Source organism: Gadus macrocephalus, chromosome 14 (assembly GCF_031168955.1).
Source record: "Gadus macrocephalus chromosome 14, ASM3116895v1".
In the NCBI taxonomy this organism is placed as follows: Eukaryota; Metazoa; Chordata; class Actinopteri; order Gadiformes; family Gadidae; genus Gadus; species Gadus macrocephalus.
In genome coordinates, this window is record NC_082395.1 from 14,705,363 (window position 1) to 14,723,961 (window position 18,599).

General features: G+C 43.8%; 1 protein-coding gene across 7 annotated transcripts in view; it reads right to left on the minus strand.

Annotated features, from left to right (window-relative positions):
- Window positions 1-18,599, minus strand: part of neo1a (neogenin 1a) — a 147,717-nt gene that overhangs the window by 21,935 nt on the left and 107,183 nt on the right. For 6 of the 7 annotated variants that reach the window (XM_060070654.1, XM_060070649.1, XM_060070651.1 and 3 more), the window contains exons 8-14: window positions 10,343-10,577; window positions 9,462-9,616; window positions 7,001-7,149; window positions 5,166-5,304; window positions 5,002-5,051; window positions 1,834-1,978; window positions 512-622 (exon numbers count right to left, since the gene is read on the minus strand). In XM_060070654.1, coding sequence (XP_059926637.1) covers window positions 512-622; window positions 1,834-1,978; window positions 5,002-5,051; window positions 5,166-5,304; window positions 7,001-7,149; window positions 9,462-9,616; window positions 10,343-10,577 — 984 coding nt within the window. The remainder of the gene's footprint in view (window positions 1-511; window positions 623-1,833; window positions 1,979-5,001; window positions 5,052-5,165; window positions 5,305-7,000; window positions 7,150-9,461; window positions 9,617-10,342; window positions 10,578-18,599) is intronic. The other variant, XM_060070653.1, reaches the window with a different exon arrangement.

An 18,599-nucleotide genomic window follows, 5' to 3' on the forward strand; every position in this document is an offset into this window, starting at 1 on the left:
CTCTCGCCCCCCTCGCCATTCCTTAAGCTTTACCTAATCTACTGACCAGCTTCACAGCACTGCAATCAGTGTCGTGATCGATCGTTTTACATAATATATAAAGCATCACTACTGTATATGTAACATACCACAGTATTGCTGAATACTTGATTCCAATTGGACAATAACGGTCCAAGAATATGCATTCACTTTCAACAACGGGACACCTCTGCTTCTTTACAGTTCCAAATAAATTTGCTACAAATCCAAATCACAATGCAACATTAGACCCCAGTTCAAATCAAAGAACGGTGCTAGTTTCAAAATGTTATCTTGTATCTTCTGCAATCAGTTGCCAGTTAAAAGCAGTTGAAGGCAGTTTTGTTGCAGATCTTGATATGGACTAATGTGCAAATAGAACTATGGCCATACATGAATTAAATCAATATTGATTGGAAAAGCGGATCAGGGAGTCGGGTGAAATGAAGTTATCTAGGGGAGTTCCTGGTGCAGGCCGAGTGTGTTGCGTTACCATCAAGGTCGCTCTCAAACGTCTCTGCAGTGTTCCACTCTGTTGCCGGCCCTGTGCCGTTCAGTGTAGCTGCAGACACTCGGAAGGTGTACTCTGTACCGCGCTCCAGACCTGGACAAACACACACACCACCAGGTCAAACAAAGCATGCGTAAAAGATCACAACCCAAGGCTTAATAGCAGGTAAACAAACTGGAAGCACGGAAGAACGCCTTTTATTTGTCCAAAGGCCTTTCCCAGAATTCACTGTGTGTGAATGTGATATCCGTCTCAGACGGATATCACTACGTGTGCGCGCATTCCATGAAACAGAGCAACCCCCCCCGCCAACTGAACTATATTACAGACCATCTCAGTAGTGTTTTTCTGAAGTTGTTGAGAAAATTATTGCGCATAAAAGCTGTGTATTATATCAATGAAGTGTGCATTGGTGAAGGGCAGTTCATGGAAGGTCTGATATCTTTCTGCAACATTTGAGGGGGCAACGAAACCCACTAGCTCCATCGATTAGATAGTTCTACGGGTGCTTAAGCATTCTGACCCATTTTTTTCTGGTATGTCCATCCGTGAGCTTATAGGGACCCAGACTTTTTGATCTTTCTTCTTTGCAGCAATCTTTAATTTTTCACTGTAGGAGGGGATCAGCCAGTACACTACAAGATAATCTCTCCCCCCCCCCCCCCATTACAAGGGGACAGTGTCCCCAGAGGGGGACTGGCTTCTGAAGATGCCTCAGGGCTACATCACTTTCTAAATGCCTTTGAATAAACAATCCCTCCTTCACATCTCACCCCCTGCTATCCTCCCAAAATAAATAGATAAAGCAAAAAAAGCTGAATTGACTTTTAAGTGCGTATTCTCTTTGATGCGGCTCACAGCACGGGTCTGACATTGAAACGATGCTGAGACAACATCCAAAATTTATCTTCATTTCTGAGGGTTTCCGTTGCTCCAAATCCATTTGATTTTGGTTACAGTCCGTTTCTTGTCACAGTGGCAAATTAATATCGTGAGGAGTTCGACAGAGTGAGAGAAAGCTCAACAAGAACACAGCCAGCAGCACACAGCCAGAGCCCCCAATCAAAAAGAGCCCCTCAGACACTCCTTGGAGCCCCCAGATTGTAAAGGCACCATGCAGTGCCGCTTAGATGTTCAAAAGATAACGCAGCCAGTCATGCTATCCTGGAACTCCGCAAGATAGGAGTGCATGCCACATAAAAACCTGAAAGGAGCAACCAGTCGGCGTACAGCCTAGACTGGGTGTGTGTCTCTATGTGGTTTATATTAGCACCAATGCAGTTTGATTTGTGTGTTTTCTTTACCGTCGATGAGCTGGTATAGTTGGGTGCCCCCCGTGGTCTCCGCCGCCTCGCTTTTCCGCGTGCCCTTGCGGTAACGGATCTTGTAGCCCGTGATCTGGCCGTTCTGGGTGCCAGGCGGCGGGGGCTGCCAGCGCACCATGATGCTCTGTGTGGGAGCAGATCACCAAGACTTCAAACCCAGCCAGAGGGGAGGTTGACCAGCAAACACACACCACTCACTACCACTCACCTTCACATGCATACCCGCACGCACACGGTCTGGATGTGTGTTTGTGTGTGTGCCTGTTACTGGGGTAATGCTGTTAAATAGAAACATTGTCTCTGCCGTTTAGAAAGCTAGTATACATCTGAGCATGGCCTATTTAGCTTCCACTAACATATTAAGAATCAATAAATAATAATACATAACATTTATATAAGGCTTTTCCAAATGCTCAAAGACGCTTCACAATAGCAGCTAAATCATACTAATCAAAATAAAATAGAAAACGTGAACACACAAACAAAACAGAAAGTTTAAAGGTTAAAAGCAAGGGTGAAAATGTGTGTTTTGAGGACTGTTGAGAAGGACGAAAGAGTGTTGGCATTGAGGATGTCCTTTGGGAGGGCATTCCAGAGGGAGGGAGCGGCTGCAGCAAAGGCTCTTATGGAAAGGCATAGAAAACATAAACACAGGGTCTTGATAGGAAGAAAGTGTGTGTGTGTGTGTGCTCAGGTGTGGTTTTGGCGCATGGGTGCGGTAACCCCCTCCAGCGATCCTTAAGCAGGCACGCAAGCACTTGCCTAGCTGGTGCTCTAATTCTTTGGTTTGTGTGAAGTTATTACTGTGTGTGTGTCCGGGAACGTGGGGGGTAACTCAGCATGCGGCAAGAGTTAATTAACACGCTTCTCACTGTCTCGCCAACGCACAAAGGCCTTTGTGCACGTGAAAGCATTCACGTGCACAGCATCCGCAGTACCTAGGGAACCGAGCGACACGTAGTCTGTGGCAAATGTGTTCAATTATTTTTCCTTTTTCGGTTTTCGGTCCTAGCTCGTCATGCAGTCGAGGACCTCCCTCTGCTGCCCCCCCCCCCCCCCCCCCCCCAGGCAGAAGAAATAAAAGTACACCATGCCCCCTCACCCTTAGATTAGAGCCCATTTAATAGACAAGTGAGTAAATACACAACAATTAGAAGGTAAATCATCCTTCTACTGATTATCCTCCTGCTTAGTTCTGTTTGACTGAGCACATCCGTCAGCTCAATGTGTTTGAATTTATTCTTTGTGCAAAATTAATAATACAATTATTTTCAAATGATAATAGTATGAATTGCTTAATCATCACAAAATAAAAACAATATTAGTGATTTTTAATCGACATAATAATAGGACAGCCTATCGTGGTTTATTCCGAACATATACACATGTGAGTCATGATAATCAGTTGGTAAAACTGATTTGAAAGTGTTGATTGCCGCCTTGATAATTAATATCGGTTTGTCCTAAAGGAAGGGAAAGGGAGCCAATACTAGTTATGGCATGACGAAAAACAAACAATTCCGTTGCAATTCCAATCTCAGAAGACAACATTATAAACATAAGAGCCTTTGGCCGTTGTAGATCTGCTCAGTTTTGCGCACCAAGTGCAATTTACTTTCTACACCGACGCATGTATCACATGTATACACAGTACAAACATGTAAACGATTGGCCTAATTGAAATATTATGATGTGGATTGTGGAAAATGAATGAACACTGTATTAGGCTATGCCATGTTTTAAAATAATAATAATAATAATAATAATAATACACTCGAGCAAAATAGGCTATATCCCAGCCTTTCAAAACAAAATCTTGTTTAAGGGTCAATTATAATGTTGGTTAAATTATTTGGGAAAGAACAGCTGATACAGCGGTAATAAGTTGTACTTTTAAAATAATTCATCTGCAAACCCTGTACAACAAACACATATTTTCTTGACACAGACATTGTGTATTGAGTATTTGATCATGAGAAAACATAGTTTTACCGCGAGTGAGGGTTTGAAAGAAAACTAAACTAAACACGCATCGCATAATTCAGTCCATGGCAATGAATATTAACGGGGGGACACATGCATATTATGAACACAAGTCGTTGACGATAATGTATACAATACTTTAAGAAATTATGTTTGTTAATGTATTGCCACATATCATTTTCGCCAGAGAACCGCCATCAAAGCAACTTGCGCTTCGCGTTTCATACTATTCATACTATTCCCTTCAGACTTCATTCCTGTGCGTGCTGCTTCTCCGACCTCTGTGTCAAGAGCGGTAATGTCCTACAAACTCTTGCGCTCCGTGTAAAACCGGTTACAGTGTTCACACCGGCATCACACATCGCCAGGATGGAAAATGAAACTGCGGGCAGCCCGGTAGACTTCGTGTCAGTATGCGAGACCATTTGAAACGGTCTGCCATTGCTGATTCATTCTGCAGACTGTTTTAACTAGCCTGAATGCCTCTATAGCGGGTGAAAAAATTGACCAGGAATTCTACTCACGATTAAAAAGCAGCGGCAGTATCACACTTGTATGCCTTGCATACTAGACTCAAGAAAAAACAATAGCAGCACCTGGGAGTCGGTGCCCATGCAGCCTTGACTGACACATTAAGAATCAATAAACACCTGAATAAAATCCCTGGAGGTATGATCACGAGAGGGAAGTGTATACATGTGTGCGCGTTTGCCTGATGAATTATGCGCTCTTTTTAAGTTTGTCGTTTTTAGTTTGACACTTAAAACTAGAATAATTTTGTTTACCAAAACAAAGAAAATATCACAAATCTCAGCCTCTGGCCAACCAAGGCTGGATGGAAATAAAAAGGCAAGCTGTGCTGCATCGATCCTGACCCTTTTCAAAATACTAAGAAAAATGTGGTCAAACCCCACTTTAAGTATCTATTTAGAGTTAAGCCTGAAGTACCTTTAGAGAAGATTGATACAGAGGCCAAAGCTTTCTGCTGTGTGTGTGTGTGTGTGGAGATTTATTTTCTTTGTATTTGTACCACGTTGTTCATTTTAAGGTCACCCTCATATGTGGAAATCAGTTTTTTCCCAGCCAAAGCAAGTCTGATATTTGACATGAATATCTGGTCTCTTGAGGTGACCAGAAAACTCTCCCGTGATCCAAAGGACATACCTTTGAGTTCTGCACCTCCAGGCTTAGGTTCTGAGGTGGTGAGCTTGGCACTGCAAAAGGAAGACATTTGAGTCGTTCAATGACATTTCTTGCAGCAGGCAACACATCCAAGCATTGCCATCTTGGCTGAGGTCAAATCCTCTCAAAATCTGGCCCTAACTCACCATCAGACAGGGTTCGCACGTTCATGTCCTGGGTGGAGACACCAGGCCCATGCTTGTTGTAGGCCACAACACGGAAGCTGTACTCTGTGAACTTCTTCAGGCCATTCATTGTGTACGACAGGGTGTCCGTTTCCAGGTCCTGGGAGACACGCGGGATACACGCAGACAGACCGAGACAGACAGCCAGAGAAAGAACAAGAGACATACAGACGGACAGAGAGACAGACATTCAGAGAGAGAGTGAGAGAGACAGTAGAAGGTTCTGAGCTTTCAGGCTTTAGGTCTCATGATAAATGTGCAATAACCAATTTTATGTATGAAGATTGAACTAAAATCATGTTTCTTTTCTGTTGTAGAAATCTTGCTTAAAAGTCACCTTAAAACGGAGTGCAGCCAATTGCACAGCCAAATGTTTTATGACATTTGTGTTGTACCAATTGGGCACACGCCAAATTACAGAAAATACTTATTTATTAATGGCCTCTTTTCTCCAGACATATTCCTGAATAAGCCAAGCTATTCTGATCAACCAGACATCCACAGCAATCCAATCACACCTCACTATGTTAAGGTCAACTGAACACCCATGACAGCACTCACACACACACACACACACACACACACACACACACACACACACACACACACACACACACACACACACACACACACACACACACAAGCACACACACAAGCACACACACACACACACCCATTTTCATTTCATTTCCCCCTGTGCATTGTCCTTTTACTTCTTCTTCCACATGCTCCCTTTATCTTCTCAATTCCCTCTCTACCGTTTCCACGCTTTTCTCTCCCCTCAAGACAGCAGCCTTAATAGTCCCATCTCCACTGTCTTCCTCTCAATCCCCTCCGCTGGTCACACCTTCAATATCCAACCCTTTCACTTTCTTTAGCCTGATCTCTTCATCATTCTTTTGGTTGTTTTTTATACCAAAATAAGAGTTTAGCCTTCTTCTTTCTCGTTCAGGACTCTTTCTTCTCTTTCCCTCCTCACCCTTTGTTCCTTGTACCTTATCCTTCCATCTCCTTTCCAATCTCCATTCAATCTCCCCCTTTCTTCTCTTCATGCTCCATTATTCACGTTCTCCCTCATGCCCCTTCTGCCTATTCATCCATCCATCCTCATTTCCCCCATAATCCCTCTTTACTCCTCCTTCATCGGCCTCCTCACTCTCCATCATTCATCCGTCTCTTATGTCCCCCCCCCCCCCCCCCTTCTCCGAACTGTTTTCACCCCCCTATATATCCATCTCTCTCCCACCATCCCTTCCTCCCTCTCTTCGTGGTTCTCTTTTGCAGCTTGTCACCTATCTCCTTTATCATAAGAACGGCCTTTTAATGGCTTGCTGCAATGGCCCTCCACCACAGACGAGATGCTTGCAGCGCAGGCTTCCAATCTGTGAAGCAATGCCTCGGTGGCACTGCCTCGACTTTGCAGCTGGTCAGATAATGTGTGTGTGCCCTGGCAGCAGGTAATGTAATCCGTTGGAGGCACTGTGTGTAAACAGATTTCTTCCTTGGGGAGAAGCCCGGCCTGACAACCTGGGCTGTGAAATGGGATCAGTGCCAATTGATAAATACATCTCCTTGACTTATTCACATCACAAATGATGCGGCAACTTCTGCTACCCGTTCTGAGAATGACACCATGAGAACTACAGCAGTCAGCATCTAATGTTTATAGCAAATGTATGGTAACAATTATTGGATGCAATGCCGTGGCAAACATTTCTGCTAAGTTGTTGTTTACAGACACAATGAGGCATTTCAAAAGTAGACCAAAGTCACATAGTGTGGGTTCCTCTTCCTACCTCCTCTGTTCCAAGGGATTGGTCGGTGTAGTAGAGCTTATAAATCAGGATCTCTCCATTGCCGGTGAGAGGCGTGTCCCAGCTGAGGGACACCGAGGTGGGGGTGTTGGCGACTGCTTGTAGGCTGGGGGCGGGGCCAGGGACCTGGACTGGAGGGTCCAACAGACATACAGGAGGTTGGTGGTCATTTAAACGGCGTGCAACTATTCTGTCTTCGTAAACGGCTAATTCACCAAATTAAAAAGATGCAGACAACCGGTCTAAATGTGTAGAATCGACACATTTGTCTTTTGTAATCACCTGCTTCTGTCAAATAAGTCCATGGCTGTAAAAGAGCAGAAACCTGTTGATGTTATCTGCTACCACAGATTGAATTAGACATGAGAGGAAAAGAGGGCTTTGGTTTTCCACTCTTTCAACATTATTCATTAGTGTGACTGCCTCTGGGTGTGTTTAGACGTAGGACATCCCCGCTCGCCTCACACCACCACTTCATGTTGATGTTTATTGCATTAGGATTGGCTAGCAGTGAATATTAATATGGCTTCATGCCCGCCGTTATACCACCAGGGCAGTGGACTGAAGGACTACATTCAACGTGAAAACTCATAGCCAAGTCTATTTAATATGCTTCCTTGGCTTGAGTTGGAAGTAAAATATATATATTTTTAACATCTTAACAATGAGTATTAAAATAACAAACTCTCATTTGAAGGATAGCATAGGTGTGAAAGTGAATAATGTTTGTGTGTATGCACAAAATACCAAATGTATTTCATTTGTTACAGGTCTTGACTCTCATTTGTCAGACGTGAGTGTGTGTGTGTGTGTGTGTGTGCTTGTGTGCTACCTGCTGTGTACATGGCTAGATCTAAGAAGCAGGTCAACGGTTTAATCTTCACACACTCACTGAATGTTTCACACAACCAAACCCCCCTGCCGCATGTGAATATGCTCATGTGTTCCTTTACCTCCTGCTTTGAGTCTCCTCCTGTGTGTGTGTGTGTGTGTGTGTGTGTGTGTGTGTGTGTGTGTGTGTGTGTGTGTGTGTGTGTGTGTGTAAGTGTTGGGGCATTTCTTTGACCTCTGACAAGGACACAGGCAGGGGAAACCGTCGGCTGGCCTAGAAAATGACAGTGACTGATCTGTGGTACAGTAGGGCCAAACCCTGTGTGTGTGCGTGTGTGCGTGTGCGTGTGTGTGTGTGTGTGTGTGTGTGTGTGTGGACGACCACCCTGCCTCGACGGCGCTGGGGAATACCCTGAACAGCAGCTTGAAGCAAGGCTGACTAGGGGCAGCATCTTAATGATGAGGACGAGTAGTTCGAGGCACTGTACCACCCACAAACACAAACAAAATGGAGACATTTCTAAAACTAGGGATTCTGCTGGAATAGAAAATCATGCTGATTGTAATGCGTGCACGAATGCACACACACACACACACACACACACACACCATATCACACACAGTATACATGTTAGTAATAGCGCCAAAGACAAAAAGCGGGTTGGTCTGTCAACTCATGGTGGCCTACACACTAGTTGACAGATGGGCGACAGGGGGTCACACATTACAAGATGTTTCACTAGGAGGATTCCCTGACGACTCTGGCGGCTCTCCAAGCTCACGAAACTCACGAGAATTGCCCCTTCCAAAAATGGATGTGGCCAGAAGCTAAGGAGGAAAAATAATAGCATATGGCTAGGGAAAGCAAGAAGCATGGCGCAAGAAACGTCTGTTCTACATAGCGAGTTGGAGGTAAATAAATTACCTCCGTAGAAAACGTAGGTACATTACAACCTCCACCACACAGGTTATGATATTTAACCTGCCAGATAAAGCTGACTAGAAAATCTGGCGACAATCGTAGTGTTATTCAAGCATTCGATGTGTCAAAATATCCATGTGTTTCTGCGAGTGTGTGTTAACTCTATAGGGATGCAAACGAGTACTCATCAAGCAAAATTAATAATGCAATGGAAATTAGCTGACAAATGCATTATATGTTATGTTGATCTGTATTGTGTGCATACGTTTGTAGCAGGATATATAATTAGTCAAAAGATGTTGCAGTTGCGCTGTCAAAGAAGGTTGTTTGTGGCCGTTTGTCCGCCAACGTTTAGTAGCTGGCCCAGCCAAGTTCCGGTGTGGGTCCAAAGCACATGGACCGCATCAATTAAGATGAGAACTTTGTCTTCCACATCTGTAAATTAGCATTTTCTTTAGCAAAAAAATAAATTATATTTAAGAAACGCAAAACGAATACCTCCGTATTGCTGAGATTTGGAGATATCATAATTTTGGGATATTTCTTCAATTCCTAGTTTACTCCGGTGCTGGCAAGGTCTTTCTTTGAGTGTTTATTTTTTCTCTCGGAGTCAGCCTCTATCGGCAGGCCCCGTTCACCGAGAGAGCACATGAAGCGAGCAGTTATGTCGGTGGTGTTTGTGGGCCTCACCTTCGGCCTGGGTGGCCACGGGCAGTGCGGCGGAGCTCTCCCCGGCGCCGTTGCTGTTGTGGGCAACCACCCTGAAGCGGTACTTAGTGTCAGGCATCAGGTTCTGGATGGTCACCTGCATCTCACCAGGCCGGCTGGTGTTCAGCACACGCTCCCTGGGGTGATAAAGAGCACACAGAGAATTGTATTATGGTGCATTCATGTATGTATATTTATATATAGAATAAATAAATGGCGGGCACACGCACACACACACAAACACACTCACACCCTTACGCACACATGCTCCCTCCCTCCCCTTGATTAGCAACAAGGACAAACACGTAAAACTAGGACACGCACATAAATAAATGGCATTGTGCTTAATTTATCACACACACAGGCATGTAGAAACACAACTGCAGAGGTGGTTACAAGCCACTCTCACACTTGTGAGCGCTATGGACATGAGCCCCCTAGTCCCTCAAGACAGATGAGGAGCTTGTACATTATTATAGAACTGCTCCAGCTTATACATCTGTACTTTTGCGCTCAACTATTTGAGTCACCAGAACCGAAACAAAAATGAAAATGTTCACCCCTGAAAATATATCCCCGCCAGAAACATAACCAAGGCCGGCATTTAAAATGCACACCTTAGCATCGTTAACACGGTCCGGTTGTGGATTTCGGGATCCACTGACTCACATGTGGCTACCAGAAAAGTAACCACCTCATCTGTACCACTTAAAGTAAAGACGCCATCTGTCTTAAGAAACAACTCGCATGCTACTCGCGTTAGCAACCCTCCTTAACACTTTCCACATGTGTTGCTTCGGTCAGCAGGACATGTGTGAGGCGTGCGCAGCATAGCGGGTGTCCTGTTTGTAGCGCGGGCCTACCTGCTGGTGCCCTCCTGGCTGTAGAACACTGAGTAGGTGAGGTCGTCGCCGTGCGGCTCGGCTGGCGGCCGCCAGGTGAGCTTGATGAAGCGCGTGGAGACCAGCGACGCCACCACGTCCCTGGGTGCTGAGGGGGCGGGCCCCAGGGGGTTGGCCACACCTCCCGCGCCTGGCGTTACATGGTCAGTAGTGTTAGGAGTCAGTGGGGGGGGAAGGGACGAGGGAAGGGCAACATCTACAGGGCGCCCGAAAGGAAGAACAAGGGGGGAGGGGGGTGGGGGGTATAGATGGAAATGACAGTGACATGAACAAAAGAAGGAGAGAACAAAAAGAAGAAAACAAAACAAAATAACAAAGAACGTAACGAAAAAGACCTTTGGTATGACAAACCACAGATATAAAACAGCTCTACGGCACTACACAAATCTAAACAAACAACATGGCACAGGGCCAGACGTACACTTCTACACATGGCACTCTAAAGAAAGCATACTAAGAAGCACATCATATGCTAGATGGTTAACACACTCATGTTGTGCCTAACCATTCAGTTAGACTTCAAAATCATAATGATGGGCTACTAAAAAGGACTACAGACACATAAGTTTGCTACCAAAAGACACAGCTTAGGAAAATACTTTTGATTCTAGATGCATAAGTGAAAGCAGTCTTTCCCCAACATTATGAAATACAAAACAACAAAAAACACACATTCAAAACATTTTCATTGTATTTAATTGTTTAATCGAATTTAGCTAGTAAACTGAGTGTTTAAAGTGTATCATAGTTTATATTAGTATTGTATTTAATTATTTAATCGAATTTAGCTAGTAAACCGAGTGTTTAAAGTGTATGTAGTCTAGCTAACTTGTGTTAATTTAATTTAGATAATAGACGTCATCGTTCGACGCGATCGTCCGTTGCCAGGCAACGTTTGTTCGATCATCAGTTGCAAGGCAGGTTTGGAATTTTCGAACGCGGATTACGTAGGCGGTACAATTTTCGCCCCCGGTACAATTTTGGTGTGACAGCACCACTCATCTCCCACGACTCTGAACATTGATATTTGTTAACCCAAGTCTTTTTAAGTCACTTTCCTCCCCATCGGCCATCTCTAGCAACAGTGACTGTCCCCTCTTTGAACAGCTCTGGTTCCGGAAGTAAATGTCCATTCATTTTCAACATTGACTTTTCAGAAAAAAGTTACTTACTCATCCCATAAACCATTCCGAAACTTTTTCGCAATGGTTACAACCCAATAGTTTAGCACGTTTCTTGCATCTTATAACCTCTGTGATTATTATATTGTTAATAGAAGTTGTGTCACATAGAGTGTGTGTGTGTGTGTGTGTGTGTGTGTGTGTGTGTGTGTGTGTGTGTGTGTGTGTGTGTACCTTGGATGGTTACCTTGGATGGTTACGACATAATGGCTTTTAACTAAAACCTCTATGGAGAAAATGAATGTGATCTTTACATCCGGAATCACAATGTTGCGCTTAATAGACCTGCCAATGCTTTCCATTTCCTGGCAACAATGCACAAGCAAAGGAGGAACATAGCAGTACAGACTGGATTTCAGCAGAACGAATGATGCTTCCATTTGTTGGCGGACCAGGGGAAGAAACTGAGTGGAGTGCAGAGGTGAGCAAGCACACCATGGAGGTGAGCACCGGATTCATTCTTAAAAGGAACAGAGTTCTCTGAATCCAAATGCAGCAGTGAAATGCTGTTTCAATAATTATTCGAGATTCCAAATTCAGGCATTGGTCTTAGAGTATGCAAGGGTTGGTGTTTTCTCTTGTTGAAATTTACATAACTGTATTCAGTCGCCACAAACTCACAAAGAGCAGCCGACCTTGTTCCCCACATACATAAGTGGGCTTACTTAGAGCTACAATTCAACAGGACTATTTGTGTGTGCGCGTGCGTTTAAATGCAAAACCCAGAACAACCTTGTTGATGACCACCATTTAGAAAAACATGTATTTTTAATTCAGCCTTAGATGAAATCGAAGCGAAGTGTGTACTGAATGCATGTTGATGATGATATACTTCTTATCAGAGGTATTTAGAAAAACCTCGATTAGAACTACTCATGATGATGTTACTAGGTTAACAACACCTCTACCAATGTCCTGCCCCTGGTACCACGATGCTGTGTAATAGCTTTTACATGAAAATGTAACCCCCAATACGTGTAGGGTAAATTGGGGTCAGCAATCAAGCCGGTTATTACCTCAGTCAGTCAATTGTCCAAACTGTGACAAATGTCACCAAGGACCAGCCAATCTCAGTCACATGTTCTGGTCTTGGCCCACCCTTGCCCCTTTCTGGGCTTGAGGTTTTTGACTCCCTCTCGGCCATCACATGTGCCAACATTCAACCCTCACCATTACTCATCCTGTTTGGTGTCCTACCCATTGGCTCTCACTGCCGTCCTATTTTGCTGAGCTTGTTGCCTTTCTCACACTGCTAGCTAGACGTGTCATTCTGTTGTGGTGGAAAAGCCCTTGTCCCCCCACTGACTCTCAATGGATAAAGGATGCCCTTCATTTTATCAGATTGGAGAAAATTAAATGCTCTTTATTTCTCAGAATGCAAATTCCATAAAATCGGTGCCGTTAGTGATGTGTTATTTCTTTGTTTTCCTTCGTAACCAAATGAGCATGCATGCCTTGTATGCGTATGTCTCTGTATATGTTAAGCCATGCATGGCCAATATTAGATTATCACTACCATTACTACCTACATCAAAACCCATTATACCCTATTTCATTGGTACATCTCTGTAAGGGAGGGAAGAGGATAGGAGTTGGGGGTAAACTGTCTCTTTGTTAGTACCTTGTTTTAAAGAATGATTTAATTTCAGTTCATGTATGAGGTGTACTGTATATCCGTTATGCTCAAAAAAGAAAAAGAAAAGAAATATTGTAATGCTCACTCGTGATGGCACACAATTATTCAATCCGGTTTGCCGTGACTGCTGAAGCATTCCATTTAAAGTGCAAAAGTACGGGTGAATCAAACAAACCAAGACCATTATTTGACAAGAGGAGAGAGCCTACGAGAGTAAACATTTGTGCAGCATTCCCAAGATGGATTGCTTCGAGGGGAGCCAGGGATGGCTTGATAAGAAGAAGATCCATGAAACCTTGAAAAGTGAGAAAGGTATATTTATGTCTGAAATCTTTTCGACATTGTTTATGATTAAAGTAAAAAATAGCCAATATATTAAGCAGTCTCTTCTACTCTGCAAAAGTGCAATGAGCAGGGTTTTTAACAAATGAAAAAACCCTCAAATATCTGCAGCAACCTTCAGTAGAGAAGCGGGCGTTAAGGTGAGTCTGCTGTAAAGGGGGAACTACATCATACCCGTACAATTTTATTTTATATTGCCGTTTTGATGAATGGTATTTTGGGAAGAAAAAGCAAAAGCAGTCTATGAAGAGGGAATGCCTCATACCCTGCAACATGAATACATTAGTAATTACTATATTCTATGTCCAGTATTGTCAAGCATTTATTTATTTTTGTTTATTTAGGTCACAGCACTCTTACTTGTGTTTCTTTTATGCTTTTGTTTTTATACTGCACTGTGGAAGGAGCCTGAGACTCATTGCCATTGTAATTATTGTGTTTATGACAATAAACCATCTTGAATCTTTCTATATGGTCAGGAGCTGCACTGAGCATTATATGAATTGTGAATAAACCACGAGTTGAACATTGTATCAAATGCGACTCCGGGATAAGAATAAAGGTGTACATCCTCCAGCAACGTATGACTACTGTGACGAAAGGAGTGTTTGTGTTTGAGTGTGCAGCAGGTGTGTTTAGTGTCTGCGTCGCTATGGGACTTGTGCAGAGGAGATTAACTCATAGGAGTTCTGGGAGACCACAGGGCTGTGGAAGTACAAAGAAGTCCGCTGGGAGAGGGGGGTTTCTCTGAGGGATCTGGGAGATGATTGCGTCTCATTGGGGTGCGTTTACTAGCATGCAACACCAAGATTAGGGATGGGAATAGCCATTTCATGGTAAATTATGCGTTTATGGTAATTGATATGTTTATATGCCCTCGAGTAAAACGATGAAGGGAAAATCCCTGTAAACGCAGTGGACTAGGATTGGTAGTTGAAAGAGGAAATGACCTGAAAACCCACAGCTTTGAAAGGGTTGGTTTTGTTTGTTGAGCAAAGATTTCCATGTCGTTTGTTGTGTTTGTGTGGGTTATTATGGGTGCAGAACCCTCATAGATTCCGTCAAAACCTGGGGGCAATAAAACAAACTGCGCTATTTGTTTGGCAGATTCAAGAATTGGTTTTATCGAATGGGTGAAATGAGATTTAACCCCATTCCACTTATGTAAATGACAAAGCAATTTACATGTACATGTAAATTGTACAAATAATCACAGAATTGCCTTAAACCAATTATTATGGGTTTATGCGTATGAACATGTTAACATGCTCATGTTTAATGGATCCATGGAGACCCAGAGCGGAAAACTCTGTGTGCTGGAGAAAGATTGACATGATGTGGCTCAGAGCGACTGAATCAGACGCCAATGGATAAATAAAGGCTGTCTATTTGCAGACAGCGGCTGCAATTGAATAGAGAAAGTTGCTATCAATTATTAATCATCCCTGATGTGTACACACTGCATTCGAGCAATCAAACATGTAGGCCCTTCATTTGGGTGCAATGGTTTCATTCCCCTGAACGCTGTAGTTAATACCTAAATACACACATGTGCCAAGCACAAGGGAACACACACGCACTCACACGGATATGCAAATAAAAATGTCTGGCAGTATGTATAATGTTTAGCCCCTTCCTTCCTCCTCCAATAGCACCCCTCAACGGATTCCTCATCAAATGCATCAAGTGTTTCATGCATGTCCGCTGGCTGTTGAGGCAGATCAAACCAGCCCGTCAGAACTTGCATCTGCACTCTTTCCCTAGTAATAAACAGCCCCTAAAGCTCCTACGTATCCTATTACTTTGGAGGTATATTGAAATACAATGCCGCCTTTTCCAAGGGACATGAGCGAGCCAGAAATAAAATTGATTCCAGCGTGCCGGTGTGCCTTTGTGTGTGCTTGTGGATGTGTGATGTGTGTGCGTGTTCCATTTCCAAGTACCCAGGCACACAGAGGGGTTCTAGCCAACCGGAAAAGGGCTGAAAAGGTCAAATGGAATGTTTGAAATCTGCCAGCTCCCCCCTCCTCTCCCACACTGTGAGCCACCGACCACCAGCTAATCAGAGGGTCGGCCCCTCAGTCAGCCAGCCAAGCATGCTGCCTGCCAGGTCTCCCCCGGACAACACCCTGGGAGAAGCAGATAGGATTGCAGTGTAGCGGGGGGTAACACTGTACACCAAGTTTATGATGGGTGTTACCCATTTCACCCAAGGTCAGCCACAAACAAAGGAGGGACGGTTGTGGGCAGGATGGAAGGGTGTGTAGGGGGGATGCACCAAATGGCCTTTCCTTTCATTAGTGCGTCTGGACTTGCTGATATTGTCCCCGTGGGGAGCACATACACACAACACCTGCATGCAAAAAAAATGGATTCCTGCATGAGTGTTTGGGTTTTGTGTCACAGGGTTACACAGAGCTAAAACTGGATCTGATAACGAGAACGACCTTGGGACAGTAGGGTTCTGACACTGCAGTTAGACGCCCTATTTTTTTTACTCGTTTACCCTTTCCACTAAACAGGATGGGCCATACGCTGGTTTCCTTTATGGATGCCAGGTAGAGCAGGTAAATGGCAGCGTAAGAAAAGAGTTACTACAACACAGAGAGAACCTCAAAATCCCTCTCAGAAAAACAGACACACACAGTTCCCAAGAGATTTCGACAACAAGCAAATCATCCGTGCTTTTCATAAACAACAATTTGTTGTGGACTGATTTCAGCTCTCCACAATCAGTTTGGGCTCTGATCAGCTGCCTAGAGTGTGATGCAGATACGCTCCCTAATCAACGTGGTGTGTGCAAAGACGGCTGGGGGAAACTCATATTTCCAAGAGTGCGTGTGCCCATGGTCGTGTGCACAGTAAGCCAGCACCGGCAGAGTTATTGCATTTGAATTAATTAAGCATACAAATACAGGCAGCATTAATAATAGAGATATGTTTAATTTCACTGTAACCTTTCTGCAAACCTGTGCATGTGCCCGTTGCCGTTTTTGTCCCTGCAGACCTGTGTTCACTTTCCTGTGTGTACCACCACAAACTGGCTGGTGTTGACCTGTTTCTGACCTAGCGGGCTTACCATGGAGCAGGCAGGAGTCACTGGGGGAGCTGGGGCTGTCACTGACAGTGCTGTGCAAAGTGGCTGCAGCTTTTAGCTGCAGAGTTCCCACCTCTTCATGTGAACAGGGGAAAATGATGGTACTCTACTCTGACAGAGTCACACACTTGTCACGCTGATGCCAACAACTGTGTTGAAGGATTAATGGATTCGTTTTTTTCACATAGATTTGTTTTGGTCTAGCCATCCAGAAATAGATGGCTGGCATGCAATCTTATTATTCCATCGAAAATGTACTTATATTTTAAATCAACACATCCATTTCATAGTGAACTTCTGTAAAGATGCCTGCCAAGGAAGTGCACTATTACATCCAAACAAAATACAAGAATAAGAGAGATGGGACAAAAGATAAGCCGCGTGACCCCAGAGAGACGGGTTGTCCTTATAGAATAGTATACAGAGTGCGTCAGAAATAGATTCAAACAGCACATTTATTCAAACAGCACATTTACCTGCACCGCTTAATCCGATTACAGCCATAGTTCGCTCGAACTATGGCCGAAGCATACCCGGTGTGATAAAATAAATCACTGCTTTATAAATAAATCAAAGTTCCTAGTCTTCCTCCTATCCATGAACTGTAAAATGTGCAAGTCTTTTAACTGGTAGAGCATGAAGCAAGTCTCCAAGTCAGACCAAAAGTGTGTCTTGCTCCTTGACCACTCCATTGTTGTTTTTTGCAGTTTTTCGATGGCGACAACACCACAGCTATCGTCTCTTTCTACTTCCGGCCCCGGGAAAAATCTCAAGCATTCGCAGAACGCAAAAGTCTGATTCCAATCTGATTGAACGTGTACGTGCATGATTAATGCAAATCAATCTAATAATCGAGGGGTCTTAATCCGGGAAAACGGGAAACCCGGTCAGATTTCAGTCAGACTACGATGTATGCATGCATCTTAAAAATCCAATTATAGTCTAACAATAATTAGGTTTTCTCGAGTGTCAGTCATTCTTGTAATTGTGTATTTTTAGACCAAATGGAATAGGAAATTTGCTTAGTAATAGTAGGGCCAGGAATTCAATGCTTGATGAAGAAGCTTAAATGCTAGAAAATCTCTGAGCCACCTGTTTTTTTTTACTCTTTTTGTATGATGCAAGCAGCTTTTTTATTTTTTTAAGGCTCTGTCTTTCAATTCAGAAATCAACAGCAGATCGGGGGTTTGTACGGGCTACTGAAAGCACCTGCAGTGAAGGGCCTGGCTTTAGCACAAAGAGCCCAAATTTCAAAACATTATTTGTGCGAGTTGGTGCGGAGGTGGAGGAGAGGTTAGGGACAGGTGAGAGGCCACTGGGGGGTTGGGGCTGGCACAGCGAAAGAGGATGGAAACAGGCATTCATGTACACATGATGGGGCATCTCTTCAACTGGAAAGAAAAAACGCTCAGGGAGAAAATGGCATGCTGAATGGCTCCGCTCCAGGCTTGGCTGACGCCATTCCATCAGACTGCAAACCTGTCAATGTGGCACCTGTGTTCACATCGGAGGCTCAGCTCTTCAGAGCCTCGAGTGTCCTTGCTGGATGAGCCCTCTGAGTCCCACACACCTTCCCCAACAGCCCATCCGGAGAACTGAGATAGATGTCTGTTGTTTGCTCGGTCCTATATAGATGTACAAAATCCTGCACTTCCCTGACCGTTTATTTTTGGTTGTGGAATCCTAACCTGCAAATTATTTAATACATTAATGATAATATATCTGGGAATGATTACTGCCACAAAAAAAATCCCATCACATAAATGGTTGTCTCTTCTTTAGTTTGGGAAATGATTCAGAAAGCACCAAGTATCACCGGTGCTTTCTGAATAATGGTGGAAATTATATTTTAAATCAATGTTCTCCATCAAAATAGAAGCTGGAGAAACTGTCATTGAACTACAGAAGACATTTTCACCTGTTCCTCCTCTCTTAAGATAACCAATATCAAAAATCTTCTGA